Here is an 18,542-nt window from a genome sequence, read left to right as displayed (position 1 = left end):
CACTCTTAGTGGTCCAATGCCACTGCTCAATAATGGTTCCCCAGTGTATTTTTTTAAGTTGTTCTGTGCTGCTTTGCCAGTGGTTACAGGGTCACTCCACGTTATTTGCATGCCAAGTTTGAGGTGCCACATGTTCATATGTCGGAATCATCTTATGTGAGAGCCGGTGTCAAGCTCAAGAACTAGGATCATTCCATTCTAAAAGATTCCAATCCGCCATGGGACCACACTCTTAACCAGTAATGTAGGAATTGCAGGGCAGATAAATACTCAATAGGCATTCAATCGAGGTCCATGATCAATGGTAGAGTGGGCGAGCTCTGGGGGAGGCATAATCGTGATTTGATCAAAATTGTTTTCTTTTTCAGATGAAGAGCTTACAACCTCCTCTCCCCATATGTTGGCTTCATATAGTGCAGCTGATTGAGCTTTCATTTTGTATACTTGGGAGTGCACGTGAGAGTTATATGGAGTTGGCATTTTTAAAATTGCTGCTGATCTGTGGTGTACCAAAAATCTGGCTTTTTGGATTTGAGGCCAGTATGATAGTGGATTGGCTGTTCCTAAGGCAAGATACTCAAAGCTTTGTACTTTTTGAATAATATCAGTTCCCAATTCCATTATGCCCCTGGAGCCTTTTTGGGATTTAATATCATGTAATTTGCTTTTTATGTGTTATTTTCTAGGCCTCTTAGGCAACAGAGTTTTTCAAACTCCTCCCACAGCTTTTTCTTTGGGACTAAGTCTGCTGAGTAAACTGAATTGATGGCTCTGATTGTATCTATCATAGAAAAGGCAATGCACTCATCATTGGAAATGGAAACCATGGGCCGAATTGCTTTCCAAATGTTGAAGTGGAGTAAACTCCTCGTTTGAAAGAAAGAACCAAGAAATGCTTGACCCAAAGACCTGCTTGTAAGAAATGTCCTCTGGACACAACAAGAGACAGACTATCATCAGATCTTTTATGCCAAAAGGCAACATTATCATTGGATCGGGACGCCTTTAATAGATACTGCCAATTCTTTTCGTCCCAATCTTTCTTCTTAGTGACTAGGGTATCTTCATACATGGCTCTTGCTTCTCCAATGAAGTCTCAGGATTGTTTTTTAATTGCAGTTATGAGATTTTCCTTAGCCTGTCTACACTCGATACAGTATCATGCGGTTAGGTAGTTTTTTTTCTCTTAGAAGTTGACAGTTTAGTGTTTGTAAAATAAATAATTTTATGTGTGGTCTGGGTGAATGTACCATAGCATCTAAAATAGTAGAAAAAGAGTCATAAATTGTGGCCATACCGGTGTTATACTGTACGTTCTGCCGATTTACTACTCTTCTATTGTTTAGGATGAAGACTCTGGGTAGTTCTGGCTATGGATAAGACATGAGCAGATAAAATATCAATATTCAGTGTTGATTCTGAGGTGTTATGATTACTATCCTCCCGTGGGATTGTTTTGAAATGTAATTTATTTCCCTTAGCCTGTTGTCAATGATATAATCAATACGGCATTTAAAGGCACCTCTTTTGAAAATGAGGAATCTTGCTTATCCAAAACAGATCTACCATTGCAGGCTCTTCGGCCATAGGACGAGGTAAGGAAGCTGTTTGCAAGGGAACTGGAAGCAATGACTTCATCAGTTCGGCTGCCAAACTTGGAATGCCTAAACTCATCTTCACATTGCATTAGATTGGGTAAGCAAGACAGAGGTTTGAAGATGGTGTTGAAATCTCCAGCAATATTTTTTCTGCTACGACAAATTATGGAGGATAAATCATGTTCATGGGTTTGGAGGGTCAAGAACTCTTTGTTTGTAGGGAGTGAGTGCTTATTAACATTAACAATGTAAAAGGAGAACCATTCACTTGTCTTTATGCTTAGGCCAAAGATGTCCCGTGAATGTTCAATCTTTTAATTGTGCAAGCGAGTGAGATCTTAAACCAGATTAATAGCCCTCTCGAGGGTCTGCCAGCATTTCAAGGTATTGCTTCTGTATTAAACAAAATGTATCCTGCCCTGTCTATATTGGTCGTTGCCTATGTTTCCTGTAAAAGGCAAATATGGTACGTGTCCATTAACTCATTCCACTCAATCTATTTTGAGCATAAGCAGGCTACATTCCAAGTGGTAGATTTGAAGAGCTTGATCTTGAACATCTTCTCTGATACAGCAGCTAGGGCGAATAGATCTTCTGCAGGGGTTAGTAAACTGAATTGGCATGTTGAATTCATTTTGCTGATAATTGTCTTGAATATTGCTATGTGAGAAAACGTTGTCATCCATGTGTTTGATATCGAGAGAGAGTCTCACAAATGATAGTTAGTCAACTTCAATAAGGTTGGAATATACTATAGCAGACGAATGTGTAGGCAAAGGGATCTTCTCCTGGTGGCTCTCGGAGTTGTGAGATGGATAGGCTTGGTGTGCGAGGGCTAAGTGCCTTGGGAGCATTACGTTTGAAAAGTTTACTAGAACCAGTGTTCATAGGATACCTTAAATCTAGAGATTTCAATCTTTCAGCTAGGTCTTGATCTTTCAACTTCAGTTCAATGAACTCTAGAGAACTTGAGCTCATTGGGAACTACTGGACTGATATGTCAGATTGGATTAGGAAACAGCAGTGTCTGTGATATTCGATCCAGTGTATCACTATTTCTTAAGTACTCATGGTCTTCCCTCCCACTTCCATCATGTTTTGGAACATGTATCATGTGAACCTTGCTTTCTCTAGCATGATGGCCTAGGGGTTTCCGGCTTCTTAGAGTTGGCACAATGTCAAAGTGGAAATATTACCTTTATCAAAACCCACACTGGGAACATTTCTGCCTGAAAGTGTGAATCGAGGGGCATAAACCGAAGGTCACCGTTCCTTACTAAGGAAAGTTGTGCATCGAACGTGCCACTGAATGCCACTGTGGATTAGTGGACTGGCCCTCAGCAATATTATGAGTAAGCTCAAGAACCCGACTGAATTAGCTTTGGATGTGATTGGGTCTTTAATTATTTGTTTTGGATGTACAAAATCCCAAACAAGAGCATTGGATGTTGATCCTTGTAACATTAGGACCTCAATAATTCCTGTCAATTTTGAGTCTTAGAGACTTACGCCCTGAATTAGATCTTGGCGGACGGGTTACTCTGTCACAACGGTGACGGATATCCCATCCTCCAAAATATAAATCCCATAGATTATAATGGGGTTTATATTTCGGTGGACTGGATATCGGTCACTGTTGAGGCGGAGTAACCCGTCCACCAAGATCTAAATCAGGCCCGTAGACACTCCACCTCCTGTTGTAAGTGCTCAAGAATAGGAAGGAGTTTGCTAGCCTTTTTGGGAGTGATAAGTCCCAACAATTGGGGGAAATCACATTATTATTATCCACAGACTCAAGTACAGCCAAAGGTGCAAATCAATTAGTACTGATTGAAGCGAGGCATCCTTCTCAAAAATCTATTGCGGAGGTATTGGTCGCAAGAATATAGGGGTCCCAGTCTCTGTATCGAAAGGGGGTGAATATATGTCCGCACATGGGGTTGGTTTGTCAACCGTGCTGAAAATCTTGGTTACCTTGTGGTCCGGAGCCTAGTCACTTTATGCCTACTTGACATTAAAGATAGATTCCACCTCCTCTATGTTAATCTCCTTTAAAGTACAATTTTCAGCTGTGTGTTTATTTTTTATTTTGCATACACCATGTGGGACCTCCTCAGCTTTTCTTTTCCCCATGATAAAGGGCAAAGAGAGCAGAGAGAAATGAAAGGCGATGGAAATGATAATAGAACAACACAGGGCACTAGTCCAAGAGGTTTAAAATACAGCAGTAGCTTCCTAGGAGTATATGTTTAAAGCAATGACCAGATATATGCAGGCCAAACAATCTGATTTGGGTCTCTCCAGGGCCCCCAAAAAGAATTTCTATCCTGGAGTGTTGAGAAGCAGGCTCTGGATGAGTGAGCAAAGAGGGGTGGCCTGTCACAGCCTCCGCCTGTCGATGACGAAGACAAGCCCGCCCTTGGCCCGGGCTTTGCCATGGCACGACCCTCACAGCAGTGATGATGGAGAACTTTTAGCATCTGTGGTTGACCAGTGCCCACTCCCCTTCCTGGGGTAGAGAGATTCCTGGAAATTGTAGTTCCCATGAAGAGCATCCTGAGCAGTGGTGTTGAAAGCGCACTTTTACTTCTTGCTATTGGCCAGGGCCCTTATTCTTCCTGCTTTGGTGGCCCCCTCCTGAGATAGAGAGTGTCTTAGGTCCTAAAAAGCACGTACCATATAGCGGTGATGATGGCACACTTTCAGTGCCTGCTGTTAGCCAGGGCTCTCCACCTTCCTGATCTGGAGACCCCCTCCTGGGAAAGAGGCTTGTAGTCCCCAAGAAGTGCGAAACTTGGAGTCTCTTCTTTGTCTGGGGCAACTTTTTAATGAACCAGGAGCCACATGCACAAACCTCTCCTTGCTAGCCCAAGTTGGGCAGGTGCAGTCCAGCAGTGGATGCAGCCTCTCTTGCGTGTCCAGGGGTAAGAAGGGAAGTCCTTCTTCGGTTCTTTCTGAGTTCTGTTTTCATCCAAGGTTCAGGGTGTGATATTTATGCCCAGAAAGTGGCCTGGGGGGGATGGTGTGGTCACTAATCAGTGGGCTACCAGGATCCCGCCTGCCTCGTGATGACTTCCAGCTATGTGTGGTATCTAGCAATCCCGGAGTGCACTAATCTGCCGATTCCCAAGATGCCTGAGCTCTGCCTTGAATGTTAGCCGCTTGGTCACCCACCCTAGAGGTGCAGCTACACGGCCCTGGGATAACCTATTTAGTCACTCTGTTCCCACTACCAGCGCGTCTACCTGAACAAAGGGGAAGTCCTACATTAGCGTCATTTTCCCACCAAATGCTGCTTCCCACTTTCAAGCTCGTCTTTTGGACCAACGACTCTCTCCGTAGCAGGCCTCTATTGTTCTTGAGCCTGGGAGTCTTTCACACAAGGAGGGCAAGTTGTCTGGTGGCCAGCAACTGTGAAAAGCCACCAGATAAACTGGACAACAGAGGGGAAACTTTTGAAAAGTTGCCTTTCCTTAAAAGTGGCAATAAATTTGACTTGGGCACCAAGTTGGGTTTTCTACCACGATTAATTTGATACTTTGAAGTACCAAATTTAGTAGTCCCATTCAGAAGGTAGCCAGACCAAAAGGTCAGCCAGTAACACTGCACTTGCCAATGGGGCTACTAACTCTGCAGCAAAAATTACAGTTTGATGGTTTTGCAGTTGGGACATATTAAAGGACATGTCCTACTTAATAATTTACAGCTCCCTGCCATAAGGTTTAATAGGCCATCCTTAGGGGGACTTGGATATATTGTTAAGAGGAGGAGGGATTTGTCATTGGTTTAAACGGCAAAGTCGAAGTAGCAGTTTAAAACTATTCTTCAAGGCAGCAGTGGCAGGCTTAGAGACATTTTGTACTTTGTCATATGCATGCTAACTTACCTGCCCAGGGTACCCTTGGTACCATATACTAAGGACTTATAAGTCAGCTTATGCCAATTGGGGTAGCCGATTCAACATACATTTTGTAATGGGTTAGTAGACAGGCACTGTGTTCTGGTCAGCAGGCCTTAGTACACTCTGAGTCGAAAAACCAGAGGCATCAGTTCAAAACGTTGGGGCTGATCATGCAAAAAGAGGCATTTCCTTACTGTGAAAATATACAAGTCTCATAGGAAATAAAGAAATCTACACTTTCAGCACGAAGCACAGGAGAGGGATTTATTAGAGTGGTCTTTCTACCTGGCAGACTAAAAAAGAATGAGTAAAACATAACATACTCCACTCTGCAGAAGCACTAAAAAGTCGCATTTATTTAGCACGCCTCGGTTATATTCAGATTTGGCTCTATCCGGATATATAACAGGACCGTTGGAACCATCTATTTATTTTATTAAAAAAAGACTTGCAGAACAGTGCTGTAATTTATTATTCATAATATATGGATGGCTGTAAAGGATTCTGGAAATTGGTCCTTAACAAGAGATCCAACATGTTTAGTATTCTTCTAAAGTCTTATGCCCTTTTGGAATAACTGTAGCTGTGAGAAAAGAGATGTAAATATGAAATGGATGCAAAATATGATAAACAAAAATAGATTAATTCCACCCAGTTGGAGTTACATTTCATTACCTGAAGTTTTTGTTTCCGTCCCACAGAAAAAAAGCCCAGTTCCTAGTTCCTCAATTGGCGATGTGTATGTCCATGATGTGGGCAAAAGTGCGGTCAGTTAAAAGAAGCAGTGCGGCGCTGCACCTTGTGTGCAGGATTTGACATAGAAACAATTTCATTTTTAATCTGCAAATTATGCATCAGTTGGTAGATTTTGTGGCAAGAGCATCAAATTCTCCATGCAATCCGTCCCATAGTGGCTCATCACCACGATCACATGCATTGCTGCTCATCACTATTCTTGAGTACGCACACAGTACAGAAAAGAGAGCGTAACAAATATACAGATGCCTCACAGATAGAAAATAATTAAATTAGAATGAACATTGCTTAGGGCAAGTGATGTTCATAACAGATTGGTGGCATTGAGGCTTATTACTGCGTATAGCCATTATTGTTTATTACTGCGAGGGGTCATTAATGCTCATTACTGCAAGGGGCCATTCATACTCTTTAGTTACAAGGACTATGTATGATCATTACAGTCTTCTTCAAATATATATCCTTGGTGCTCACTGCAGACATGCTCATTACTGTTTATGTGGACACTGATGTCATTTCTTGCTTGTCAACAATGTTTGTTACTGCCTTGGACCAAAACTGAGGCTCTGTAGAGCCTGCGAAATTGAGGATTATAAGGGTATTTGGCCAGTGAGGTATATTAGGTAAATCAACATAGGGTCATTCAAGTTCACTACTGCAGATGGACAATCGTCAATAAGGCTAGGCCCACTGATGGAAAAAAGTAGCCCATGACAATGAGCCGAAACAGAGACATCTCACATGGCTTCGCCATCCAATGTAATGGATGGCAGGGAACCACGTAACCAACTGCTGAATCATCTCTTGTTGGAGCATCTGGACAGTAATGCCTAGGGAACATTTGTTTGTTCTCCCATGTAGACACTGTGCATATATCAGGCAATGAAACTGCAGCATAGAGGACTGTCGACTTTGTCACACTCCTTGTGGAATGTGCACCAACTTTGGCATTCAAGGGTCTTCCAGCTTTTTCGTGAAAGAAAACTACACTGCTTCTTCAGAGAGTTTGAGTGGAATGTAATACTGTTCCAACATTAGGAGGAGCTCTGTGTACCAACATTGTCTTGGCCGTGCAAGGGCTATAAGGATAAGAAGACCAAGCTCCCTCTTCATTTTATTGAGCAGCCTGAGAATCAGGGAGAGAGGGGGAAAAGCGTAGGTGAAAAATCACTGTCTACGCTATTTGGAAAGTTTCCACTCATGATCGCTGGTGAGGGTATTTACATGCATACATTTTACATTTGCTGTTCAGAGCTGCTGCAAATAAATTTAGGTTTGGTTTTCCCCATTTCCAGAACATTGCCGACAGTTGTTGACTGAGCTCCCATACATGGCACTCTTTCGATGTTCTGCTTAAATTTTCCATCCTCTGATTATCTATGCAAGGGATAGGCTCCACCTTCAGGGTGATTTGAGGACACATTCCCATATTGTTTGGGCTGCCATAAACAGCAAATTGATTTTGTTCCTCATGATTTGTTGGAATAGAGCATGGTGGTTGTACTGTCTGTCCGCACCAGATCTAAAAACTTTTTTTTCCCATGGGAGGAAAGCCTAAAGGCCTAGGGTCGATTTATGTGCATCTTCATTTCCTGGAGTGACCACTTGCTATTTCATTTCAAATCCTGCAGGTTGGCTCCCCAGCCCTCCATAGATATTGCTTTTCTGTATCCGCGTAATTTTGATAATATAGTCGAAAGACCTTAGAGCTTGAATTGACTATGTCTAAATGTCCTCAGAGCGGCCTGATGAATAGACAGTTTGGTATAAGAGGGATGCAAGAAGACATCATCCCTAGGAAAGGCTTGCAGACTTGAACTGAAGCAAGCCTTTTTCCAAGAAGGATGAAGACAGGTTTTCCATTTTTTGGATCCTTTCTTTTTTGGGAAAGGCTTTGCATGGGATTTTATTGAGAACCCCTCCCAGAAATACTATCTCTTTCGAAGGAGGGAAAAAGGATTTCTCCTTGTTGAGTTATAATCCTAAATATTTGAATACTCTGAGGCAGGCTTTCATGGTGACCTTTGCAGCATGGAAGGATGTTGCTTTTATTAACCAGTCGAAATATGGAAAAACCTAGTGACTGTTCCTTCTTGAAAAAGGTGCAAATGGCGGCATGCATTTGGCGAATATTCTGAGAGCGGATTTTAAGCCAAAGGGCATGGCTTTGAATTAATAATGGCATCCGACCACCTCCAATCTTTGGTATCTTCTGCGTTTTATATTTATATAGGATATTGAAAAAAGCGTCCTGGAGGTCAAAGCATGTCATGAAATCTTCTGGGTTTAGTAGTTGCGGAATGTCCTGCAATGTGATCATTCTTAGCAACAGCTTCTTCCCATACTTGTTAAGCTGTCTCAAATCTAACACTTGTCTCCATTTGCCTGAACCCTTTTTCATGAGTTAAAATTCGATAAGTGCAGGGAACCTCCTTCTATAGCATCTTTGAGTATGACTGACTGAATTTCATCCGATAACATGAAGATGTTGGTGTGACCTCCAGTGAGGTGGATTTCAAGGAGGTTTCTGCACACATTCGAGGGTGTGCTGGATTAGGTTTAAAGCCCGCTGATTTAAAGTCTTAGAACTCCAGTGCTGTAAAACGTTGAATGGTTTTTGCTCCCTAATATAGATGAAATGTGGGGGGAGGGGGGAGGTGGGGGAAATGTCACTGTTGTCCTGCTGATTCTTGTCAACTGGAAGTCTGTGTCAAACAGGCTACAGCCAGTGGAGCACTGTATTGTTGATGGGAATATTGCTGCCTGTAACTTTGGAGGGACTGTTGGTAAGGCTGAAATCTACTTGAATGGCAGCCTCCTCTGAAATATTATTGTCCTTTTAGCCTGGCTCCTTGAGAAGGCTGGAAACACGGTTGCTGTAATACTCCTAAATACCTTGCCATGTCCGTTTCAGATTTTATAGATTGTAGCGCGTGGTCTATGAATTTCCCAAATAGAGCTACTACGCCATACAGCATATTCAATATTTTTAATTGTATTCCCTGTCTAACCGAGGTTGCATTCAGCCTGCCATGTTGTCTTAAGACAGCTGCACTCGCAACCTGCCCAACAAGCTATTGAAACTATATCCATTGCTATATAGATTTCGGACTAAGCTCTCACCTTTCTGAGAGATAGCTTTGGTCTCTGTTGGAAATGGCCCTTTCTGCAGGGTCACCCTTAAACCTTTTGCCTACGTAACTCCTAATTTTGCTGATTCTTTTTGTTTGCCTTAGGACTCTGACCAATTTACCACTGCTGATCAATGCTAAAGTGTATGTGCTTCTCCCTAACCATAGTAACATTGGTTTATCCACAATTGGGATATTTAATTAATCTGTGTGTCCCTAGTAGAGTGCACTACCTGTGCCCAGGACCTGTAAATTCAATGCTACTAGTGGGCCTGTAGCACTGATTGTGCCACCTACTTCAGTAGCCATTTAAACATGTCTCAGGCCTGCCACTGCAGGTCCTGTAAATGCAGTTTTCCTGCCATGTCGACTTGGCAATTAAAAACTGTGTCAAGCCTTAAACTCCCCTTTTACTACGCATAAGTCACCCCTAAGGTAGACCCTACGTAGCCCGTACGGCTACTTCTCTCAAATGTTAACATTGGGAATTCCTTAGTACACTTTTAAGCAGTAATTCCAGATTGAGAAAGAGTAGCTCTCTCATGTTTCATATTATTGGAATGGTGATGATAAATCCTCTTCCATGTTAAAGTTGGATTTAACATTACTATTTTAGAAATGCCACTTTTAGAAAGTTGGAAAGCAAACACAAGGAGATGATGGACGGAGCACTGATACTTTTCAGACACTCACCCCCAGTCACAGATTTGGGTTGAATCCATAATCGTTCTTTAGCTCACTTCGCCACCTCAGTTCAGACCCAGCTATATGCAAATCAGTCTTGACCATGTGCCTCATGGGAACAGTCCAGCCCGAACTGCCAAGCCAGGTCTTCCCTGAACCAGAAACAAGCATCCTGGGTCCGGGTTTGGAGTAACACCCCTTATCAGCCAGGCTAGCTTAAATCTAGTGGCAAAGTGAGCAAATGACCCACACCTAGGCATGGCCTTCCATTTTAGGGCGAACAAAGCAAACACGAGGGGATGATGGACGGAGCATTGAACATTTTCAGACACTCACCCCCAGTCACAGATCTGGGTTGAATTCATCATCATTCTTTACCTAACTTCGCCACCTCAGTTTAGACCCAGCTATATGCAAATCAGTCTTGACTCTGTGCCTCATGGGAACAGTCCAGCCCAAACTGCCACGCCAAGTCTACCCCGAACCAGAAACAAGCATCCTGGAATGCTCTGAAACTGGTCACAGGATGTGCTTGTTTCCGAGCAAGGGAGGACCTGGCTTGGGAGTCAGAGCTGGACTGTTCCCACAAGACCCAGGGTCAAGACTAATTTGCATATGGCTGGTTCTAAACCGGGGTGGTGTGATGAGCAAAAGAATGATTGATTTAACCCAGATCCTTGTGACTGGGGGTGAATGCTTGCATTGTCCAGCATTTCGTCCATCAATTATTTCTTTTGTATATGTCGCCCTAAGTGGGAAGGGTATGCCCAGACGTGGGTCCCGTGCTCACTACACCACTGGATTCAAGCTGGCCTGGCTGATGAAGGGTGATGCCCTGAACCTGGTCCCAGGAAGCTTGTTTCTGATTCATGGAGGACCTGGCTTGGCAGTTCGGGCAGGACTGTTCCCACAAGGAACATGGTCAAGACTGATTTGCATATGGCTGGATCTAAACTGGGGTGGGGTGGTGAGCAAAAGAATGATGGGTTTATCCCAGAGATTAGGGGTGAATGCTTGCATTGTCCAGCATTCCGTCCATCAATTGTTTCTTTTGCATATGTCGCCCTAAGCGGGAAGGGTATGCCCAGACGTGGTTCCCGTGCTCACTACACCACTGGATTCAAGCTAGCATTGATGATGAAGGGTAATGCCCTGAAACCGCTCCCCGGATGCTCATTTCCGGTCCAGGGAGGACCTGGCCTGGCAGTTCGGGCAGGACTGTTCCGACAAGGAACATGGTCAAGACATATTTGTATATGGCTGGGTCTAAACTGGGGTGGTGTGGTGAGCTAAAGAATGATGGATTTAACCCAGATCCTTGTGACTGGGGGTTAATGCTTGCATTGTCTAGCATTCCGTCAATCAATTGTTTCTTTTGCATACTTTTAGAAACTTGGCATTTCTCTGCTCTTAAAGCTGTGTGTGCCTGCAGCCTATCTCCAATACACGTATGACAGCTTGACTATGCATTCCCTTTTGACACCCACACACAAAGAAAGGCTATGTGTGTCTGAGTGCCCATCTGCAACCTGATGACTCATCCCGGGCTAGAGGGAGAAGGTGACCCACACAAAGGGCTGATTACTCCCCCGTAGTAAGTCTGAAGCCAGGGCTAGTAAAGAATTATGTTCAAGTCCTGGTTCGAGACGTCCTTGAAGGACCGACCACCATCCCATATAGCTACTACTAGGTTCCTCCTCCTCCTCATCTTTGTCCTGGCATTTGACATGCAATTGAAAAAGGCTGTATACAGCCCAACAAGGGCCACCATCATTGGCTTCCATTGAAATGCCTACCTCTAGAAGATTTACTGGAGGTAACTGTGAGACCATACTTGGAGCGGTCTGTTTCTGTCTGATGGATATTTGCTCCATTGGCTTTGTAGACAGGGTCATCAACGGCACCATGGGATACTTGAAGGTGTCTGTCATCTGTGGCTGCAATGTATTTGTTGATGGTCTCGTCAACATTGTCGACAAACAAACTGCTTTTGTCAACAACGAAGAAGCTGTCATTGTTGTAGTAGTCATTTGGTAGTCTCATCAGCTGTTTCCTTGCCAATGCGTATTTTGGCAACAGTGGGTATGTAAATGCCTTTTTAGTCTAAGGTGAACTAAATGTTTTCACAGGTGGAGTTGAAGTCTCAGATCTGATTTTTGCTTTCTTCACTGCCAGAGAGGGTGATGACTGTATCGGACTAGATTTTTTAATCAATGAAGATGGACTCGTAGACTTGTGAACCTTTTTTTGCAGGTTCTCGTGTGACTCTCTTCTTCCGGACTATCTTTTGTGGGCTTTCCTTGGAGGAAAGTGTTGTATCTTTCCCTTTAAGTGTGATGCACCTGTAAGAATGTTAGGTGCATCACTAGAACACTGGCGTGCCCCTTGAGAGAAGACACTGAAACATCAGGAATCGTGGGCTGCATGGGATCTGTTATCACTAAAAGCATACTTTTATTTCTCAGTGATGTATTTGTTTGTGAAGGCATACCTGATGTTATGGCTACTGACAACGGGGGTGCAATTCACTTCTTTGGAGATGAAAGAGATTTTTAAGATCTCTCCATTACTCATCGTCGCACAGCACTTTATGGACCACAAGCCAATGGGCTTGTAGAGAGCACCAATAGACTTGTAAGAGCTAGTGCCCAAACTGCTGTCGAAACTAAGATGTCATTGAAAAATGTTTTGCGTGAAAAATTGTGAGCACACAGGAATGCACCCAACAGTGTCACAAGTGTGACACCCTTTAAGAAACTCAAAGGTAGGTTAGCTGGGTCTAAACTCACTCCACTGTGGTTGCGTAGGAAGAAGAAAATACAAGATAGTGAGTCTAGATTTAGAGTGAAGAGATATCAGGAGATGTACAAGAAAAGGTATGATGACAAAAAAGGGGTGAAGAAAAGTGATTGGAATGTGGGAGTTATGGTGTTTATTCAGAAAGCAGTATGGTCTCCAAAAGGGGAAACTAAGTCTATAGGTCCAAAACGCATTGTCAAAGTCATGAAAAATGTAGTAATGCTAAATGGTGGAGATGTTTGGAGTATGTCTTGTCTTTCTAGATGTAAAAGAGTTGCGGACTCCAACAGGGAAGTGATTGTACATGACAGAGTTCAATCTGAACAGTTGTGTGCGGAAAGGAGGAAGAGGAAATCACCATTGTATCTTAATGATTAGATTCTTTAGTAGTTATCGATATTGTATTTAATTATCAATATAGTATCTAAATGTTTAATTCTTGCTGTATGATTACATTCTAGTGTAGTGATAATCAACATTGCATCCTGGACGCCTGGACGCCTCAGGGCAACTGCAGCGCTCTACAAATCTAATTTTCATTTCATTTCATTTCATCTAAATGCTTAATAATTGCTGTATGTTTCATTTTCTTTTCCTTTTTTTCTTATTCTCTTCTTTCTCTTTTATTATTATTATATTATTATTATTTGTGAAGGGGAAGATTTGTTGTATCTTGCCCTTTAAGTGTGATGAACCTGTATGAATGTTAGGTGCATCACTAGAACAGTGGTGGGCCACTTGAGAGACGACACTGAAACATCAGGAGTTGTGGTGTGGTGGCTCTCCGGTGGGTGTTAATAAAGACACATACTTAAGCAACATTATGGTCAACCCGTTCTATTAGAAATCATTTTCTCCTCTTCCTCATCTCCAGAAAATGTTTGCTTTGTTTTTTAATCTCTAACCACACAATAGGGCTGGCTTTTCAGTCCTTGAGGGTTTTTGCTGAAAATGTGTGGCAACCCTTGCATTCCTTTGGTTTAGGACATGGATGCAAACGATTTAGATATTCTTTATGTTGGCCCTCAGAGAAAAGCGAGTTTCCTACAGCATCTGCATGCCCTAAAAAGCTCTTATGTTTAGATTGTTCTTGCAAGCTGTTTTGTCAGTTATTAATAGCCAAGAAGTTGCCTTCTTTTAGGTGATAGTTGGAGTTCAGCCAAAGGTCAAAGAATGCTGAGAAAGCAGGTGTCATTACGAACTGAGCAGAGCTCACAGACTCCCTTCATACTATGTGCGGTTAGAAATCTGAGGTAAGTGGATGTGAGCCAATGATTAATATTGTCAGAGTAATGCTAAACCAAGCTCATCTCATGTCAATATTGGTGCTATACTGTAGTGTAAAATAAAATACAAGACTATTTCATGAGGTTGTTTTCTTTTCTTCTAAGATCTTTTGATTAAGTGAAAGCACAAAGAGAATGCACGCCACCACTGAAGATTGGCTCTATGTGTTTGGAACACCTAGAAACTTACGTAAATAACCAAATTCTAGCTAATTATGTAAGCAAGGTGTTTTCCAATCACTTTTTTTCCTTTTAAGATAAGCATTAACATTTTAAAAGGCCCAGTAAAATCTCTATCTGCACAATAGTAACATATTTAAGCAAAAAAGTTAAGATTATGGTAATGATTTTACAATAAAAACTGAATAATTTATTGATCAGCTAGACAACAAAAACAGGTTTTGTATCATTAAACACAAAAATAGTCAGAAACAGTAAAGTTACAAAAGAACACTGAATTGGTCCAATACATTTATACACAAAAATCCATTCAATATCATGAAGGACAGTATTGGCCTCCGAAAGGTCACAACAGAACAAATTTGTGCAAAGCATTAATAAAACAAGCATTTACAATGCAATAGGTCTCGCAATTACGCAAGTTTGAGCTATTGCCATTGTAAATGACAATGCCTTTTATTTATGTTTTTGTTTGTAAAACATACATAAATAGCATTGTCATTTACCATGCTAAGAGCTCAAACTTGCGTAAGTGCGAGACCTATTGCATTGTAAATGCTTGTGCTTACAGGTCCCAGACACGTTTTCACCCTGTCTTAGCTTGAAAGACATCTTCTCCCTGTGTCCCAAGATGTAATGCTCCTCTATCCACAAGTTTCTGCTGTCGTGACGTTGCAGAACTGCATCACGATTGCAGCTGCCACAGTTTGTCGCTACCAGGGGTAGGTTGACCAGGCGTACCGGATTTGCCAGGATGGTCGCTGTTTTTCACCAGCTGTCCGGACAGATTTCGAGAAGTTTAGCTCATGTCCCGGTTTTTGGAGAGGCTCGACTAAAAACTGGGGTGAGGTTTTCTTTATGTTTTACAAAGCGGGGATAGTTAGCCGTTGGTCCAAGAAAGCGAATTAATTCACATGCAAGCTACTGGGTTTGAAAATAGCATCTTATATATGTTCTTACTGCCTGTTTTGTAATTCTCTGCTGAGGAGCGCTGTCATTCTGTGCGCTCGCTTAACGTAACATTATAGTCCTTCTTCTAATTTTTTTTAATGTCCCGTTTTTTTGCTTTAAAATTCTGGTCACCCTAGCCAGGGCAGAAGCGAGCTCAATGCGCCACTGCTGCTGAAAGCTACGCTTGCAAAACTTCGCTAGAGCCCCCCGTCTGCCTCCTCCTCTCTCTCTCGCACTCTGTCAGAAACCAGCCGCATGCATGCACACCTCCAGTGACCTGCTAGAGCAAACATGGCAGCTTATGGAGTGATAAATAAAACAAGTACACAATAAGTTCCGACCCATGACACATTCTGAACCAATCTTCTTTCCTGTGGATCCTCCGGACCCCAGCAACGGATATATCTATCTGCCCCAGTGTAACGCGCAAACACACAACCCCTTTTGTCAACAGCAGGGAGCACTCACCCTGCAGTGCACTCAGCTGGCGGCGGTGCGGAGGCTGCTGTCCACCATGGTGGGCCGGTGTTACAGGTGCGGGGGCGCGGTGCCCTGTCAGTAAAAGTAGGTGTGTGCCTCGCTCCGGGCCCCCTCTCCCGCGCGCGAAGCCCCAGCTCTCAGTCCTTCTGCGGCTTCCTCCCAGACTCTCCTTCTGGCAGCCGCAGTCAACTGCAAGAAACTGAGCTTGGCGGCGTCTGGTCAGCCCACCCCCGATTGGCTGGGCCCGCTGCGACATCGGAGCGCGCCGGCCCCCGTACCCACGCCCCATTTGTTGTGATATGCGCGCGCCGCCGCGGAAAAGGAACTGAGGGAGCCCGGGGTGAGCTGACAGCACTGGGCGAATGCAGCGGCCATCTGAAAGTGGTGCATTTTATGGGAAACAATCGGTGATCTCGGACTAGAAACCCCACAACATCATAACTGGGGCAAGAAGTATTCTTTAGCTGCAATTGCACCTCGATAATATGGTTAAACGATGCAGTAGAAATAAATTCCGAAAACCCCATCAAATTATTTTTCTACAGGTTTCACTACAGGACAGCAGAATGTAACGACACAATACGGACAACTCAAGTTCAAAGTCGTACATGCGTTCATAAACGCCCTTCACACACAGTGCTTAATTTGTTTTTTTTAGAGGCCCGCTGCTGAATGCCCGGGTTGCGAATACCAAGTTTGCTCAGTTTTGATTACGCCTCATAACTCTTTCTTGTACTACCCTACACTTCATATCTCTTGACCTGGCTTTCGCAGCTTATTTATTTTGCTATCTTTCTCAGTCTTCATTATTTTACTTTCTCTGAGTCGAACCACCAATATGAAAAAATAAGCCTTGTAGGATTTGTATGACAGGAAAGTTCCTATTATCCCTAATTTCATTGTTTTAATAGAGTAGCAGCCATGATGTGTAAAAAAAAAAAAAAAAAAAAAACGGAAGTCAGGCACTTTTGCCTGAGACGGGGGCGGGGCCTGCAATCCAGCAGGAAGTCCCGCCCGCCGCCACAGCCGCCGCCGCCGAGGAAGAAGTGGAGCGATGAGACACTGAACACGCCGAAAGAGCCCGGTAAGTGGTGGGAATGGGGGTCACGCGCGTGTGTATGTGTCTGGAGTGCGTGTGTGTGACTGTGGGGAAGGGGGGTGTGTGTGAGCGAGTGTCTGCCGTGTGCCTGCGTGTGCATGCGCTCGCCTGTGTGTGCGCATGCAGAGGGGTGGGGGGGGGTGGGGGCTGCCTATATGTGAAGCGCTCTGATACCTGATTCGGTTCGGGGCTGGGAAATAAAAAAAAAAAAATAAAAAAAAAAAAAAATGCTGAGTTACTCTGCGCATGCGCGGGTGAGACGCGCGCTCCCGCGGTGAAATCCGCGAAGGAAACGCTCGTGTCAGATTGGTGTCCACTCTCCCAATAACGGGCAACATTAGGTCTGAAGCAGACTCTCTCAATGCTCACGCATTGAGAGTACGTCTGCTCGACCTAAAAATACTCAGGCCATTCTTGTAGCTAAATGAAAGTCCCGATTCACTCCAGACCTGCTGGTTAATGCCCTTATTGCACCTTAATATCCTTTTTTGGGGGGAGGATTATCCACACTTTTTGTGGGTAAGGCCTAACACCACTCACTTTTAGCCGAATAGAATTTTATAGTGTGCATTTTTGCCAATTTATTTATAATAGGTTCCTGTTGATCCGAAATAAAGTAATACAAATAAGTCAAGCGAAGAGTGAGGTGGAAAAGACACAATATTTATACATTTTTCTCTTTAGTCACTCTTATATCAATGTTACACATATAGATTATTTTCTTAGCCCAATACATGTTAACATTTGTTTTCCAGAAATTTAGCTTTGAAACTGCCAAATTTTAACTGACAAAGTATACAATGCCTTTAGTTTTTCCAAGATTGCAATGTACCTCTGTATCATAGAAGATGCATCTACCATCATATGTGCCAATCACTGCATATTTGCCATTCTGACAGAAGTTTGCTGCTGTTATTAGCCTCGTTTGTCCATCAACTTCATTCCATAATGCAACTTTTTTATCTGGGATATTCCACAGTCTAAGTTTTCCATCTAATGACCCACTCAAAAAATAGCGGTCATCCTGAAGAAAGACAGAAAGGTTATATAATTTAGTGATAACAATTAATTTCACTACTAAAAATACTGTTGCTACATAGCTACTTTTTGAACATCCATTGTATTGTCATGACTAGCTAAGTGAGATTAATAACAAACAGCATTGAAGGGAGCCAACTTTACATAATTTTGAAAAATTCAGAATAGCAATCAAAACCATATCTGTGCATTAATGTCTAAAGATATAATACACCTTTTATTACCTGACAAGGTTTCATCAGATTACTTAAAATATGCTTAGTGCTAGGATAAAGCCTGGGTGCCTGGTTTCGGGATACATCCAAACGTAACCCAGGGAAATAAAGCATACAACTCAAAACCATAAAAAGTATCAAGGATGTGAAGAGGAGGAACTGTAGGCAGACTGTCGGTAAAAACACAAATCCTCCAGATAGGGATAGTATGTTTTCTCTGAGAACTGCTGTTATCACTTTGGTCATAGCAAACGGTATGTTGTATGTTTTGCCCTATTTCAGTCTCTAATCCGACTCAAAGTTTTTTTGCTGGCTTACTGCTGCCTACGCCACACATTTGGTGTATAATGTTTAAAAGCTGTGTGCTATCTAATTTATAAGCATTTGCAGTAAAACAGTATTTTATTATTCTTTGGTAGTATAT

The 18,542-nt window shown here is 42.9% G+C and overlaps 1 protein-coding gene across 2 annotated transcripts in view; it reads right to left on the bottom strand.

Annotated features, from left to right (window-relative positions):
- WDR44 (WD repeat domain 44) overlaps positions 1 to 18,542 on the bottom strand; it is a 543,349-nt gene that overhangs the window by 118,946 nt on the left and 405,861 nt on the right. For both annotated transcript variants that reach the window (XM_078688542.1, XM_078688543.1), the window contains one exon: positions 17,698 to 17,889. In XM_078688542.1, coding sequence (XP_078544668.1) covers positions 17,698 to 17,889 — 192 coding nt within the window. The remainder of the gene's footprint in view (positions 1 to 17,697; positions 17,890 to 18,542) is intronic.

Source organism: Lissotriton helveticus, chromosome 4_1 (genome assembly GCF_964261635.1).
Source record: "Lissotriton helveticus chromosome 4_1, aLisHel1.1, whole genome shotgun sequence".
NCBI classification, from domain to species: Eukaryota; Metazoa; Chordata; class Amphibia; order Caudata; family Salamandridae; genus Lissotriton; species Lissotriton helveticus.
The sequence above is the reverse complement of the archived record's forward strand: the minus strand, read 5'-3'. Positions and strand labels throughout refer to the sequence as shown.